We start from the raw sequence: 17,525 nt of genomic DNA on the forward strand, positions 1-17,525 counted from the left end.
GAGTTTTTATATTTTAATCTGTAATCAAGATTACAGATTACTAGATTTTTATGTAATCTAGTCTACAGATTTTAAAAATGTTTGAATTGGGGATCATGAGCATGGAATTTATTTCCTTTTTTTTTTTTTAGCAAGATGAATTTTAGAAATGCAATTAATTTGCTTAACAGATGTTTATTTGAGCACAGTCTTTGTGTCCTGGAACTATTTGTAGATGTGAGTAAGACAGGGTTTTTCCAGCTTTGTCAAAGCAGACAGTAAATTAGAAAACTGACAACACAATTTTAGAGACTCTGTTGTGCTGTGACAAAAATAAAATTATGGTAGTAGGCATGAGGCCCTTTTTATATAGGGTGGTTAGGAAAGACCTCTCTGAAAAGCCAAGAAAGAAGAATAGGAGCCAGCTATGTAAAAATCTGAGGATAGACGTCCAGGTCAAAGGTAGCAAGTCCAAGTGCCCTGAGGTGGTTGGAGTGAAGAGAAGGAAGGCCTTATGGGCTAGGAAACGGGGTAGGACCTAGACAGTGCTGTGCAAGGATGGCAGCGAGGCAGGTGGTGTTGATGAGGGGACAGATGGAGAAGGGCTTATAGGTAATGGTAAGGAGGTTGGATTTTATCTAAGTGTGATACCAACCCAGTGTGAGGGTGAAGGGTTTGGAGAGGTTACCTCACCTGATTAATATTGTAAAAGACTACTTAGACTGCTCTGTGAGGTTATGGAGGGGCCAGAGTGGAAACCGGAACTCTATTTGGGAGGCTGTTAGAGTCGTCCACGGGAGGCCTAATGGTGGCTTGGACCAAAATACCTGAGGTGGAGGTGGTGAGAAATGGTCAGATTCACGGTATATTTTGGAGATAGAGCCAACTGGACTTGTTGATGGGTTGGACACAGGGGTGAGAGGAAGAGAACAATTAAGTATGGATCATAGGCTTGGGGCCTGAACAGCTTGGTGGTGGAGTGGTGCTGCAGTTAACTGAGATGAGCAGGGCCGAGTGAAGGAGGGCTGGTGGGTATTGCAGTCCTCATCAGAGCTGGGTGGTCCTGCATTGCTGTATCATTGCGTTCTTCCTCAGTTTGAACCTTAAGAGTGGGTTAGTTTTGGGAATAATAGGATCTATTCTGTTTTAGCCTAATAATGTTCAGTCTGTTTGGATTTAGAAATACTTTTGTTGTAAAAATGAATTTTTAGGGTAACAACCCTTCAATGCTTTACATTTGAACTTGCAAAATGCACAGACTGTTCCCTTAAAAAATAAATCCTTGGATTTCAAGCATCCATTGCTACTAAAAACAAAGAAAAAGAAAAGGAAATTAAAACCTTCAAGAAACAAACATAAAAACAAAACAATTTTTCTCATACTTTAGAAACGTACTGAAGCTTTGCTTAAAGCTCTCGAACACAAGCGGTCATTCAGTTGGACAAGTAGGATGAAATTCTGTGCCCAGATTTATCCGAATACAAATTAAAACCACGTTGAGCATAGGCATTGCTGACAGCTTCTTTTTTCAATTAATCCTTGCCTGTGCCAACAAATAGAGGAAAGGCAGTGAGAGAGCATGGTTTTTTCCCCCCTCTTTAGTTTTAGAGAAAATAAATATTAAAGTAGCATCTGGACATAGGAGAGAGTAATGTGTCATATATAGTTGAAAGTGTTTGCATGTAGATGGTCATAGTAATATTCTTCCTGAAATTTGTTGGTTTTTGAGCTTTCTAAAATTTGTTGTACTGTTTTTAACCTGATAAATCCAGTCTTTGAGAACTCCAGGTGACAATGAATAATAAGGAATTGTATTAAATAGATCTTTGTACTTTTATGCTCTTTGAATTTTAGATATACTGCTATGCCCAATGAAGAGTAAAACCAGAACTTTGGTGCATTTGCTAAAATAATGTACTTTTTTTTGGTGTCTCTTTAGTAAAAGTCATCTTAAAGTGTTTTTAAAACTGTTTTTCTTTCAACACTTGGATTTTTCTTTTTGATAGCTTAATGTCAGATTTTATCAAATATGTGTTACCAAATTGTACAGTACTTTGAATTTTGGAACTAAATTTAACTGTACCTTGATCTTTATTCTTCTTTTGGCAGAGAAATTGCTTTTACTAGGCAGCTTCATGAGAAAACACCTCAACTCAGCTATTACTATATGGGTTTCTACATTCATTCATGTCCCAAGATGAAATATAAGGTAAAGTTGATTTTCACACATGTTTGCTATAGATTCAAGTTATGAAAATTAGTGCTTTCGTAGTTTCTCATCATATTAGTTTAACATGCTTGTACATTTTTATGTAAATCATGAATTATTTTTAAATGTGTCTTAAACTTTTCATAGAATCTAGCTTCTTCATTGCCTAAAACAGTGCCTGACAAAATAGGCACTTAATATTTGTTTAATGTAGGTTAATCTGTGGGAATTCACTGAGTCTATCCCAGCTATTCTAGAACTTCAGTAGGGCCCTGCTTACTTGGGGTAGTGCGGCAGTACCCATTAAGGAAATCTGCCTTCTTGAGGTGCGTCCGCACCCTCTCCCCCCTCCGTTCAGCTGTAGCTTTGTTTCCTCTGGACACGGTCACAGTCCAGAAAAACTGGAGCTCGGCGTAAGTAGTAAGATATTTTCCATAGCACAGTATGTGCAAATGTTGGTAAGGTTTTCATTATGGGAAAATGAATCTTTAATATGATTTTTGTCTCAGAGCACAGAATTTGGAGTTTTGAAAGGGTTTGAATGGGTTAATTAAGGAAATCTCTTTGCTGCCTCAGAAATGAAGCTTTCTGTAATGAGAACTACAGTCTCCACTGTTCTTACTTTGTAATTCATTGTATTATTGTCAGATTTAAGTATATTTCAGAATTTCCCTTTTAACAGAAGGTCTTACCATTTATGACTCTCTTTATTTTTATTTTATTGTATTTTTTATTATTGAAGTATAATTGACCTGCAACACTGTGTTGGTTTTGGGTGTACAATATGGTGATTCGACATTTCTGTACATTACAAAATGATCACAGCGAGAAGTCTAGTAATTGTGTGTCACCATGTAAAGCTATTACAATATTATTATTATCTTAATTTCCAGGCCTAATTTTATTTTATTTTTTAAAATTTTAATTTATTTTTATGTTTTTATTTTTTTTGTCTGCCCCACGTGGCATGTGGGATCTTAGTTCCCTGACCAGGGATTGAACCTGCGCCCCCTGCAGTGGAAGCGCAGAGTGTTAACCACTGGACCACCAAGGAAGTCCCATAGTATTATTGACTATATTCCCAATGCTGTGCATTTCATCCCCATAACTCATTTATTTTGTGACTGGAAATTTGTGCCTCTTATTCTCCGTCACCTATTTCACTCATTCCCCACCCACTCCCCTCTGGCACCACCAGTTTGTTCTCTGCATCTATGAGTCTGGTTTTTTTTATTTTTTATTTTTTATGTTTGTTCATTTGTTTTGTTTTTTAGATTCCACTTATAAATGAAATCATATGGTATTTGTCTTTCTGTGTCTGACTTATTTCACTTATCATAATACCCTCTAGATCCATCCATGTTGTCACAAATGGCAAGAATTAATTCTTTTTTATAGCTAAGTAATATTCCATTGTGTGTGTGTGTATATACATACACACAAACATACACACACACACACACCTGTCTTCTTTATCCATTCATCTATTGATGGGCACTTAGGTTGCTTTCATATCTTGGCTATCGTACATAATGCTGCAGTGAACATAGGGGGTGCGTGTCTCTTTTTGAATTGGTGTTTTTCTTTGGAAAAATACTTAGAAGTGGAATTGCTAGATTGTATGGTGGTTCTATTTTCAATTTTTTGAGGAACCTCCATAGTGTTTTGCATAGTGGCTATACCAATTTACATTTCCACCAGTAGTGCATGAGGGTTCCCTTTTCTCTACATCCTCGTCAACACTTGTTATTTGTTGTCTTTTTGATAATAACCATTCTGACAGGTGTGAGGTGATATCTCCTTGTAATTTTGATTTACATTTCCCTGATGATTAGTGATGTTGAGCATCTTTTCATATGCCTGTTAACCATCTGTATGTCTTCTTTGGAAAAATGTCTGTTCAGGTCCTCTGCCCATTTTTTAATTGGGTTGTTTGTTTTTTTTGATGTTAAATTTTATGACTCTCTTTAATGAAACTCTTTGATGTTTTCCAAGTATCAGTAGCCCACTGTAAAAGCTCTGGAAAGTATAGAGCAGTATAAAGGAACAGACTACATACATCCTGCCTACCATAATAACAGTAACCAAATACCTCTGATCTACTCAGAGCACTGCTTTAAGCTCTGAAGATGTGAAAAGATTTAAACATGAACCTTCTTCTTAAAACTTGTAATATAGGTGAAGATTGGGGATATTTTACGTAAAATCAGGTCAATACAGTGGTCTGGTAAGTGGCCTAGGAGGCAGTGGGGTTTGCTGCATAGGGTATGGAAGAGGAAAGGGTTTAATTAAAAGGGAAGAGAGACCTCAAAAAAGAGTAGGTATGACAGAGAAGCACATTTCATGGAGAAGGAGCATTTAAATAAGAATGAATAGGTGACAGTGCCATGCATATTCATATAAAAAAGGAGGAGGAGGGCAGTCACCCTTCAATTAGCCGGTCTTCTTTGTAGCTGTAGCCGTGTTATGTGTTTTGTGGCCCTATCTGCTGTTTACAAGGTACATAACAATGTAAATATAATAAATATTATTCACTTTATATATAAAGTATATTAATGGTGTTTCAAGGAATAACTTAGAAGCAAAATAAGATCATAAATTGGTAATTTTAATTTGTGGTTCTATGTAGTGCTTGTTAGCATGGTAAGAGACCCAAATGTTAGTTTATTAGAAATAGTACCTAGTAATGTTTGCTGGCAGTTTCCAGTGTTTTAATATTCTTTGTAGGCTGAAGTTTTTCGTAAATACAGGCACACCTCAGAGATATTGCGGGTTTAGTTCCAGACCACCACAATAAAGCGAATATTGCAATAAAGCAAGTCACATGAATTTTTTGATTTCCCAGTACACATAAAAGTTATATTTACACTGTACTGTAGTCTGTTAAGCGTGCAATAGCATTATGTCTAAAAATACAGTGTACATACCTTAATTTAAAAATATTTTATTGCTAAAAAATTCTAACCATCATCTGAGCCTTCATCAAGTTGTAATCTTTTCACTGGTGGAAATAGCAAAATGTGACACAGAGACACAAAGTGAGCAAATGCTGTTGGAAAAACAGTGCTGATGGACTTGCTTTTGACTCGGGGTTGCCACAAACATTCGATTATAAAAATCGCAATATCTGCAAAAAGCAGTAAAGCAAAGTACAATAAAACGGGGTATGCCTGTGTTACTTAAAATGATATTTCTTATTAAACAATTTTTAATTACTCATACTAATGAGTAAAGAATATGAAGAATATTGGAAGTATTTTAGGAATAACTTATGTTTTCAGGAATCCCACTTTCTCATTTCCAAATCCCCAAAATTTAATATCTGTTGGGAATTTGGAAACACTATTAAAACCTGTAAAACGAGGTTGCAGCCCAGAGTGGAAAAGGCAGGTGGAGGGGAATACTCACTTTAACCGTTTAAACAAAACTTAGAAAATTTCCCAATATATTATATCATATTCACATTATATCTTCTTGGGAAAGACAGTTCTGAAAATCTGTACTACATTTAGTGACTTTGTAAATATTCGTGAGATAAGAATGATAAAATATTTGAATATTAAGTTAATTTTGTAAAGCCAGCATTTTTTTCCTGGCATGGTGGTTTGAATACTTTTGGGTCTTCAAGAACATGTTGTTCTTAATTTTTGTATTGTTTAAGAAAATTGTTTTCATTGCATCATGATTGAAGATATGTCATTTTAGGTAACTGTAAAGATATTTTCATTTCAATTAAGGATATTTTATTGTGAGCAAATGAGAACGCTCAGTTTTGGGGGAATAACACAACTGCTTTTAAACATGGGAATTTTCAACTGGAAAATGTGCCATTTGAAATTATAAGATGGATATTGGTCCAAGCATGAATGTTTCTCATTTCAAGTTGAAGGGCTAGAGCTAGAGACCAATAAAAGATAGCTCACAGAAAGTGAATTATACACTATTAAAATTTTTCTCATTTTCAAGATTGAATGGGTAAATTTAGCATGTAAGTACAATAATAGCTAAAATTATGTCTTCTTTCTTAGTGCATAACTAAGTATTTCAAGCATTAGTAGTGATATGTTTTTGCCATATTGTAAAATATACAATGGAAAAATCTACAAAAGTGTATTTTTATCTGATATTAAAGAAAGAAGGAATATATTTTATTTTTTTTTATTTTTTTATTTTTTTTAAATTTATTTATTTATTTATTTTTGGCTGTGTTGGGTCTTCGTTTCTGTGCGAGGGCTTTCCCCAGTTGCGGCAAGTGGGGGCCACTCTTCATCGCGGTGCGCGGGCCTCTCACTGCTGCGGCCTCTCCTGTTGCGGAGCACAGGCTCCAGACGCACAGGCTCAGTAATTGTGGCTCACGGGCCTAGTTGCTCCGCGGCATGTGGGATCTTCCCAGACCAGGGCCCGAACCCGTGTCCCCTGCATTGGCAGGCAGACTCTCAACCACTGCGCCACCAGGGAAGCCCCGGAATATATTTTAAAATAGGAATTTTTAATAACTGAGAAAGAACAGTCTCTTAGGTACCTGGTATGCACTAGACACTGGGCATACCGTTGTAAGCAGTATAGATATGGGCTCTGCCCTAATGGAGGTTACATCCGAGGGGGCACATAATTGTAATCCAGTGCATAAGGTGGCACCGAGTGACTGTACCTGTAACTAGGACAATGTTTCATTTGGATTTTCTGGTGTAGATTTGGACATATTAAGTTATAATCTTCACCATATAGTAAAGTTTTTTTTAACATCTTTATTGGAGTATAATTGCTTTACAATGGTGTGTTAGTTTCTGCTGTATAGCAGAGTGAATCAGCTATACATATAAATATATCCCCATATCTCCTCCCTCTTGCATCTCCCTCCCACCCTCCCTATCCCACCCCTCTAGGTGGTCACAAAGCACCGAGCTGATCTCCCTGTGCTATGCGGCTGCTTCCCACTAGCTATCTGTTTTACATTTGGTAGTGTATATATGTCCATGCCACTCTCTCACTTTGTCCCAGCTTACCCTTCCCCCTCCCCATATCCTCAAGTCCATTCTCTAGTAGGTCTGTGTCTTTATTCCTGTCTTGCCCCAGGTTCTTCATGACCTTTTTTTCTTTTTTTTTTCTTAGATTCCATATATATGTGTTAGCATACAATATTTGTTTTTCTCTTTCTGACTTACTTCACTCTGTATGACAGACTCTAGGTCCATCCACCTCACTACAAATAACTCCATTTCATTTCTTTTATGGCTGAGTAATATTCCATTGTATATATGTGCCACATCTTCTTTATCCATTCATCTGTTGATGGACACTTAGGTTGCTTCCATGTCCTGGCTATTGTAAATAGAGCTGCAATGAACACTGTGGTACGTGACTCTTCATAATGATCAAAGGATCAATCCAAGAAGAAGATACAGCAATTGTGAATATTTATGCACCCAGCATAGGAGCACCTCAATACATAAGGCAAGTGTTAACAGCCATAAAAGGGGAAATCGACAGTAACACAATCATAGTAGGGGACTTTAACACCCCACTTTCACCAATGGACAGATCATCCAAAATGAAAATAAATAAGGAAACACAGCTTTAAATGATACATTAAATAAGATGGACTTAATTGGTATTTATAGGACATTCCATCCAAAAACAACAGAACACACTTTCTTCTCAAGTGCTCAAGGAACATTCTCCAGGATAGATCATATCTTGGGTCACGAATCAAGCCTTGGTAAATTTAAGAAAATTGAAATCGTATCAAGTATCTTTTCCGACCACAACGCTATGAGACTAGATATCAATTACAGGAAAAAAACTGTAAAAAATACAAACAATACACTACTAAATAACCAAGAGATCACTGAAGAAATCAAAGAGGAAATCAAAAAATACCTAGAAACAAATGACAATGAAAACATGACGACCCAAAACCTATGGGATGCAGCAAAAGCAGTTCTAAGAGGGAAGTTTATAGCAGTACAATCCTACCTCAAGAAACAAGAAATATCTCAAACAACCTAACCTTACACCTAAAGCAATTAGAGAAAGAAGAACCAAAAAACCCCAAAGTTAGCAGAAGAAAAGAAATCATAAACACCATATAATACATTTATAATGTAGAGCAAATTAAAGTAATTAACAGGTTTGAAATATACAGACTCTTTTATTGAGTAATGAACTGTCATGAAGACATGTTGAAATGAAGAGTCTATCTTTATGTGTAGGAAAGACCATCATTTGATAGATGATTCCCAGAGCTTTCCATCATCAATTCCTCTTACCCTGTACCCTGTTTGTGTGTGCTGCTCTGTCCATCAGAGGTACATTCTGTTTCCCTCAACATGGATTGGACTGGCCTTGTGACTTGCGCTGACTAATAGGATACTGTAAAAGTATGTCTGAGACTTCAGACAGGCCCAAGCCTTAAGAGGGCAGACAGCTTTCACTTCCTTTGTCTTTGAAGCCAGTCATCATGTAAAAGGTTGACTACCCTGCTGGCATGAGAGGCCATTTGGGAGGCCTCAGGCCATCTTGGATGTGTCAGCCCCAGCCAAGCAGCAAGCTGAATGCAGCTGCATGACTGAGCCTAAGAGATATGGGCAGAAGAACCACCTAGCTGAGCTGTAGCCAACCCACAGAATCATGAGGAATAATTAATTGTTGTTTTTTTAAGCCTCTGAGTTTTGGGGTGGTTTGTTAACTCACCAACAGATGACCGAAACACATGCTGTAGGATGGAAATCACTAGATACAGTTGGAGATTTCCATGTAGATGGAAATCATTCTGTGTTGAGCTGTGCAGACTCATTTCCTGAATTGAGCTGAACTGATCTGTGAAGTTGCTGACAGCTCAGTGTGAGAGAGTTTCGGCAAAGTTACTTAATTTGCATGTGTGGTCATACCTAAAGATGTGCCCACTTGGCTTACGAGAATTCATCTTTATACAGCATTTTATTTAATACCCAGACTTGGGCCTACGAGGCATTTGTTAACATAATGACACATTTTGATTTTGCTTGCCTTGCTAATGTTGAGCACTGCAAGATGAAAATCACCATGTGGTCATTTTCATAGTTTCTTAGATGGCATGTGTTGCAGTAGAGCCTCCTAGCGGTTTGCTAGGTGATAGCAGTTATATTCTTGTGCATAATATTCCCTAAAATGCATTTTTACCAAATTATTTTGGTTTTACTGTTCTCTGTGTATGTGTGTTTTAAATAAAGGTTGATTTATGTAAATAGTACATAGTCAGCTAGGTTTTGTCTGTGGCCATAGTCTTAGATTAAAGCAAAGGGTAGTCACAGAGGAATTTAATGAGAGCTAGAAAACAGAGTCATTATGAAAAGAAGTTGTCTTGATTTGTTGTGTTGTCATTGCTCACTTTAACTGTTAACCATAATTGTGACCATTTTAATGGGACTTGGTACTGTTTGGCATAAATCAGTACTGATTTGGGGACTCAGGAACTGGCTGAAATGAATGGAAATTATATCTTCAGCTTGGGAGAGTTTCTCCTTGGAGAAGCTCTCCTGCTGAAGCGGGAGCGGATAGTGTGGTTTTCTGGCTGCCGCCCTCAGTGGACGCTTGTCCTCTTGGTCTGCTCCTCTCACAGTTCCAAGGTGGTTGCTGGCCTTCAGGCGTCACAGACCATCAGCAGTAGCTAGAATCAGAAAAGTATAATATTGTCTCCTGTGTCTCTTTTTTAAAAAATATTACTTTTAATTGTGATAAAAGGTACATGACAAAATTTATCTTAACCATTTTTAAGTGCACAGTTCAGAAGTGTTAATTAAGTACATTCACGTTGCTGTGCAGCCGTCACCACCGTCCATCTCCAGAACTCCTTTCGTCTTGCAAAACTGAAGCTCTGATCCCATTAAGCAATAGCTCCCCATTCCCCTCTCCCCCCAGCCCCTGGCAACCACCACTGTACTTTCTGTCTCTCTGAATTTGACTGCTCTAGGGACCTCATATAAGTGGAATGGTACAGTGTCTATCTTTTTGTGACTGGCTTATTTCACTTAGCATAATGTCCTCAAGGTTCATCCATGTAGTAGCAGGTGTCAGAATTTCATTCCTTTTTAAGGCTGAATAATACTTGGTTGTGTGTATATGCCACATTTTGTTTATGCATTCATCCATTGATGGACACTTGAGTTGCTTCCATCTTTTGGCTATTGTGACTAATGCTTCTGTGAATATGGCTGTGCAAATACCTGCTCAAGGCTCTGCTTTCAGTTCTTTTGTGTACATACCCAGAAGTAGAATTGCTGGATCATATGGTAATACTTGTGTAATTTTTTGAGGAACCACCATACTGTTTTTCATAACAGCTGTACCATTACATTCGCCAGATCTTGTTATTTTCTGTTTTCTTGTTCATTTGTTTTGACAGTAGCTATCCTAATGTGTGTGAGGTGATTGCTGTCTTTTTTTTGAGATCAAGAAAAACCTTACCAGGAAGCCTCCTAGCCTACTTCACTCATTTCATTGTCAGAGTTGTGCCTCTTTTCCGTGCCTGAGTCAGTGGCTAGCCAGGGGAATGGAGTTAGGGCAGCTGTGATTGGGGATGGGGTGGAGGCACCTCCTGGAGCACATGCCACTGCAGAGGGCGAACACGTGGACAGGTCTGTGTTTTAAAATTCTGCTTAAAAACCAGTATTTTTAAAAACCGAGCTGTTGGTTTATATTTATTTATTTTATATATAGTTTATATACATGTTATGTATCAATAGTTTGTATATATATGTATCATTATATATACATAAAAAATTCAGCTATGGCTTTAAGTATATTTAGTTTTGTAAAGCTTTTTTAAAAATGGATTTTCCTGTGCTTTCAAAATGTTTAATATTTGCATGTAAAGCTTAGTTTATATCTCTATTTTGACACCTTCTCATACATTTCAAAACTGTTCAGTTTCCTTTCAAAGTGAAAATTGGAGTATATAGAAATGGGGTTAGGAATAATTTTAAAAATTTCTTCTTCGTGTTGTCTCTCAGACTGCTGCTGTAAGGCCGTTCTGTGATCTGAAGGAGGTGTTTTGACTGAGCTCTTTATCCAGACTTGTATGCAGGCCAAAGTAAACAGTGATCCAGGCAGTCTGCTTTGGTATCATGACATGGCCAGACATCAGATAGCTGAAACATCAGAAAGGGTTTAGAAATGTCAGAAAAGGAACAAAAGGCTAATTCATCTGTGATTAATCATTCTTAAACTCAATGCCTCAGCTTGATTGTGGTCAAACCGCCCCTCTGGAATTCTGCAGGAGTTTCCCTAAAAGAAGGTAGTTGGCATTACTATTGCAAAAGCACCTCCCCCCAAAAATTGGGGTTTACAGAGCTGCATCTGCAAAATCCTGTGCTACTGAAATCCCCGGGCTCCCAAGCTTTTCAAAGTTTCCTGACTAGACAAATTAGCCAATGTTATTTTACTGCAGTCTTGCAACCCAGGGTGATGCTTTTGGGTACATGTGGTAGTGACTTTGCTACTGCTGGTTTGAAAGAAATACAGATAACCTCATCAGTTACCCACAGTACAGAACAAAACACTCGAGTTTTTGATTCAGCATCTATTTTTCTTGATGTTAAAATAAGTGACCAGTGAATTAGACATGGTCAGTAGAAAAAATTACCACAGAATGATTGTAGTAAGGGATTTTTGATGCCTCCTGCAGGCAGTGGGAGGTAAAAGAATAACATGTTCATCACATATTCTTGTCCTTAAAATTGTCACAGGTGGAATTTTGCCACATCAGAGTCAAAAGTGGGTCACGTGTTCTAAGCTTCTCATTACAGATGAGAAAATTAAAGCTCAATAGGGGTTCTTGCCCAGAGTTTGCATTAACTCACATTTTAATTTTAGCAACATGAAGGAGAGTTTGAAAAATTGAAATTCATATAAATGGCATTGTTTATCAGATTTATGATGAGGTATATATAACTTTTTATTTTGGAGAAACCTAAAATACTTGCACATTTAAGTAAAAGTAAATGTTTACTGGGGAATAAGAACATATTTAATCAATCCCTTATTTTTCCCATCCTTCTCCTCATGTATGTTTCCACAGTGAAATGGAAGGCTTGGTATAGAACGTGATTCCTAACCTTTGAAAAACCTCAATCATCTCTGGAGCTTTTGAAAAAGGCTCAGATCCAAGCTCTGCCCTGACCTCCTGAAGATGAAAGTTTGCTGTCCTCCTTTACACAGCCCTGTTCGCTGACTGCCAGGCATTGTTTCATGTACCTTTGAACTGCCCTTCCTCCCCGCCTGAGCCTGAGTCCCTCCCATCTGAAAGGGATCTCACTCATCCCTGCGTGTACACGTCCAGACCCAGCGTGTGCACCGCTCTTCAGTGCACCGTTCTCGGTGTCTCCCACTTCGGCCCCCGCCCATTCCACTCCCCCTGTACGGAAGCTGGAGCTGGCCTCTCCAGTTGTGTGAACTCTGGTCCTTTCTAATTGCTTCATCTGTAGCTCCCCTTGCGCTCTGCTGTTGTAGGTGTGCTGATCAGTCAGCGTTGATGGAAGGCCCACCCTGTACAAAACATCACGCTAGGTGCCGGGGCAGGAGGAAGATGATCACACGTGGTCCCCGCTTGTCAGTTCCTTGAGCAACCGTGTCTTACCTGTCACTGTCCCCAGGGCCCGGCAAATTCACTGGCAAATAGAAGGTGCTCAGTGAGTTTACTGATGCGCGTGACATGTGGAAGGCAGGCATCCATCTTCATGGTTAAAGCCGGGAAGTGGAAGAAAGTAAGTGAAAACTGTGCAGGGAGCTGGCCTTCTGTGCAGGCCGCTCTCATTGAGACACTGGGCTTAGGGAAAATTTAAGAGTCCCATTTCAGCAGTACAGTTTATATTTTCTGTGAATTTCCTCTCTGTAGTTGTTTCTTTTTTTAAGTAAACTTCTTATCAAAGTGTGATATATATACAGAAAAATGTACCGTTCTTAAGCGTACAGCTTGACAGATGGTCACAAGGTGACTACACCTGTGCAGCCAGCACCAAGATCAAGAAGCAGAACACTCCAGCCCTCACAGCCCTCACAGCCCTCTTTCATGCCACCTTGATTGTTATCCCACACCCACAGGTTTCCATGAAAGACTAATCATGCCTGTTTTAACCCTTCATAAAATGGAATCACTTAGTGTATTTTATCTCGTGACTGACTTGTTTCACTCAGCAGTACATTTGTAAGATTCACCCACATGCTTCTGTGTACATGGATGGTTCATTATCATTGCCTGTCTGCCCATTCTACTGTGGATGGACTGTTTCTAGGTTTTGGCTAGTATAAGTGCAACTGTGAGCACTTCGTACGTGTCTTTTGGTGAACATATGTGTGCATTTCTGAGTCGTATAGACCTAGGTGTGGAATTACCAGATTATATGTTGTGGGAATATTCAGGTTTACTTCATACTGCCCAACATTTTTTTAAGTGATTATACTAATTTACACTGCCACTGGCAGCAGACCTCCTGATAGGTGTCTAGCAAGGATGGTGTGTTGTGGGTTTAATTTGCATTTTGCTGTTGACTGATGACGTTGAGCACCTTGTCATTTGTCTGTTGGCCAAGTGTAAAGTATCTGTTCCGGTCTTTTGCCCATTTATCTCCTGGGCTGTCTGTGTCAGTTATTTGTAGAAGTTCTTTATATATTCTGGGTAAAATTCTGTGTTGCATAAATATTTTATAAATATCTTCTTCCACTCACTGCTTACCTTTTCTTTCTCTTAACGGTATCCTTTGATGAGCAGAAGTTTCTAATTTTCATGAAGTCCAGTTTATCTTTATTGCTTTCGTGTCTTGTTCAAGGAAAATCTGCCTACCCTATGGCCATGGAAATGTTTTCTTATATTTTCTGTTGAGAATGTTATACTTTTACCTTTCACAATTCAGTAATCTATCTGAAATTGATTTTGGGGTATGGTTGAGCTAGAGGTTAAGACTGAATTTTTTTTCCCCAGCTGTATAATTACTTTCAGTTTCTTAAGGGTACTTCCCTTCATATACTAGTTTAATAAATATGTCAATTAAATTATTTCTGTGTCATTATATTTGTGTTATGGCAAAATGTCCCAGCTTCCCCTTTTTCAGACTTAGCATTGATTCCATTAAATGAACAAATTCCTCAGTTAACTTGAGAATTACATTGGTCAGTCTGTTCTACTGGGAATGCTTGATTTAAGTACTGAATGATGTGCGGATAAATCACTTGCTCTTGTACGTTTCTTCCAAATAACTTCAAAAAATAAAAGCTGTGGAGAACCTCTTTAATTTAAACAGGATGATATGTTTTGTGGAAATACAGTTAAGAGAATGATTAAAACATAATGAAGAACTCTTTATTAACAGTTGTAATTGCAAACATTTAGCGTTTGCTGATCACATCCCATTTTGTCATTTGCCTTTATTATTGTTTATGGTGTGTATATTTATATAATCATACAGAAGTTTTAAATTTTTATGTAGCCCAAATTATTAATCCTTTTCCGCTATGGCTCCTGGCTGCTGTATCATGCTCTAAAAATTATATCTTCCCTTTATTCCTTTTCACCTTGCAAGATTCATCTCAGGTTTGCTTCTACTCTGAAACCCTGCCTGACTCTCCTACATATATGTTTCCATTGCAACTTACACGTTGATATCTGACATTTCTGCACTGTGTTTTCCTGTCTCTCTCTTTAGAATCTAAGCTTCTTGAAAGATGGAGTTTGAGCTCATTTATTACTTATTGTAACAGCAATCCCTGATTTATAGTAAATGTTCAATAAATCTTTGAATGGCTGTATGGAGATACAAGAATAATGGATAATTTGATTATTGGTTAGAGGGAAAGTGCATACCTATGCCAAATAAAGTGGCATCATTTGGCATTTCTACAGGATAGCTCTTTTTATAATTTTGGCAATATTAATCAAATATAAGTTATTAAAATGTTTACTTTTAGAGTAATGAGAAAGTTGTTATATTTGAATTGTCAGATGAACAGTGAAGATACTCTTGCATTTGCTTTTTTCTTCAAATTGAAAAAGCATTGCAAATAATTTAGAACATTTGTAATTCTGAAATGATAGTGCTATATAATATGTGGTTTATATTTGAATTAAAGGTTTATTTATTTTTTAAAAACATCTTTATTGAAGTATAATTGCTTTACAATGGTGTGTTAGTTTCTGCTTTATAACAAAGTGAATCAGTTGTACATATACATATGTTCCCATATCTCTTCCCTCTTGCATCTCCCTCCCTCCCACCCTCCCCATCCCACCCCCCTAGGTGGTCACAAAGCACCGAGCTGATCTCCCTGTGCTATGCGGCTGCTTCCCACTAGCTATCTATTGTACATCTGGTAGTGTATATATGTCCATGACACTCTCTCACCCTGTCACATCTCACCCTTCCCCCTCCCCATATCCTCAAGTCCATTCTGTAGTAGGTCTGTGTCTTTATTCCCGTCTTGCCACTAGGTTCTTCATGGCCATTTTTTTTTTTTTTTCCTTAGATTCCATATATATGTGTTAGCATACTGTATTTGTTTTTCTCTTTCTTTTAAACATCTTTATTGAAGTATAATTGCTTTACAATGGTGTGTTAGCTTCTGCTTTATAAAAAAGTGAATCAGCCATACATATACATATGTTCCCATATCTCTTCCCTCTTGCATCTCCCTCCCTCCCACCCTCCCTATCCCACCCCTCTAGGTGGTCACAAAGCACTGAGCTGATCTCCCTGTGCTATGCGGCTGCTTCCCACTAGCTATCCACTTTACATTTGGTAGTGTATATATGTCCATGACACACTCTCATCCTGTCACATCTCACCCCTCCCCCTCCCCATATCCTCAGGTCCATTCTCTAGTAGGTCTGTGTCTTTATTCCCGTCTTGCCACTAGGTTCTTCATGGCCTTTTTTTTTTTTTTTTTTTTTTTTTCTTAGATTCCATATATATGTGTTAGCATACTGTATTTGTTTTTCTCTTTCTGACTTACTTCACTCTGTATGACAGACTCTAACTCCATCCACCTCATTACAAATACCTCCATTTCATTTCTTTTTATGGCTGAGTAATATTCCATTGTATATGTGTGCCACATCTTCTTTATCCATTCATCCGATGATGGACACTTAGGTTGCTTCCGGGTCCTGGCTATTGTAAATAGAGCTGCAATGAACATTTTGGTACATGACTCTTTTTTTTTTTTTTTTTTTTTTTAATTTTATTTTATTTACTTATTTATTATTTTTTGGCTGCGTTGGGTCTTTGTTGCTGTACGCGGGCTTTCTCTAGTTGCGGCGAGCGGGGGCTACTCTTTGTTGCGGTGCGCGGGCTTCTCACTGCGGTGGCTTCTCTTGTTGTGGAGCACGGGCTCTAGGTGCACGGGCTTCAGTAGTTGTGGCTCGCAGGCCCTAGAGCTCAGGCTCAGTAGTTGTGGCGCACGGGCTCAGTCGCTCCGCGGCATGTGGGATCCTCCCGGACCAGGGCTCGAACCCGTGTCTCCCACACTGGCAGGCGGACTCTCAACCACTGCGCCACCGGGGAAGCCCCACATGACTCTTTTTGAACTATGGTTTTCTCAGGGTATATGCCCAGTAGTGGGATTGCTGGGTCGTATGGTAGTTCTATTTGTAGTTTTTTAAGGAACCTCCATACTGTTCTCCATAGTGGCTGTATCAATGTACATTCCCACCAACAGTGCAAGAGTGTTCCCTTTTCTCCACACCCTCTCCAGCATTTATTGTTTCTAGATTTTTTGATGATGGCCAATCTGACCGGTGTGAGATGATATCTCATTGTAGTTTTGATTTGCATTTCTCTAATGATTAATGATGTTGAGCATTCTTTCATGTGTCTGTTGGCAATCTGTATATCTTCTTTGGAGAAATGTCTATTTAGGTCTTCTGCCCATTTTTGGATTGGGTTGTTCGTTTTTTTGTTATTGAGCTGCATGAGCTGCTTGTAGATCTTGGAGATTAATCCTTTGTCAGTTGCTTCATTTGCAAATATTTTCTCCCATTCTGAGGGTTGTCTTTTCGTCTTGTTTATGGTTTCCTTTGCTGTGCAAAAGCTTTTAAGTTTCATTAGGTCCCATTTGTTTATTTGTGTTTTTATTTCCATTTCTCTAGGAGCTGGGTCAAAAAGAATCTTGCTGTGATTTATGTCATAGAGTGTTCTGCCTATGTTTTCCTCTAAGAGTTTGATAGTGTCTGGCCTTACATTTAGGTCTTTAATCCATTTTGAGTTTATTTTTGTGTATGGTGTCAGGGAGTGTTCTAATTTCATACTTTTACATGTATCTGTCCAATTTTCCCAGCACCACTTATTGAAGAGGCTGTCTTCTCTCCACT

General features: G+C 38.2%; 1 protein-coding gene across 8 annotated transcripts in view; it reads left to right on the top strand.

The window, feature by feature from the left end:
* ATE1 (arginyltransferase 1) overlaps positions 1 to 17,525 on the top strand; it is a 169,757-nt gene that overhangs the window by 77,181 nt on the left and 75,051 nt on the right. For 7 of the 8 annotated variants that reach the window (XM_061187570.1, XM_061187580.1, XM_061187593.1 and 4 more), the window contains one exon: positions 2,089 to 2,188. The exons of the other annotated variant lie outside the window; for it this stretch is intronic. In XM_061187570.1, coding sequence (XP_061043553.1) covers positions 2,089 to 2,188 — 100 coding nt within the window. The remainder of the gene's footprint in view (positions 1 to 2,088; positions 2,189 to 17,525) is intronic. 8 annotated transcript variants of the gene reach the window in all.

Source organism: Eubalaena glacialis, chromosome 1 (genome assembly GCF_028564815.1).
Source record: "Eubalaena glacialis isolate mEubGla1 chromosome 1, mEubGla1.1.hap2.+ XY, whole genome shotgun sequence".
NCBI lineage: Eukaryota > Metazoa > Chordata > Mammalia > Artiodactyla > Balaenidae > Eubalaena > Eubalaena glacialis.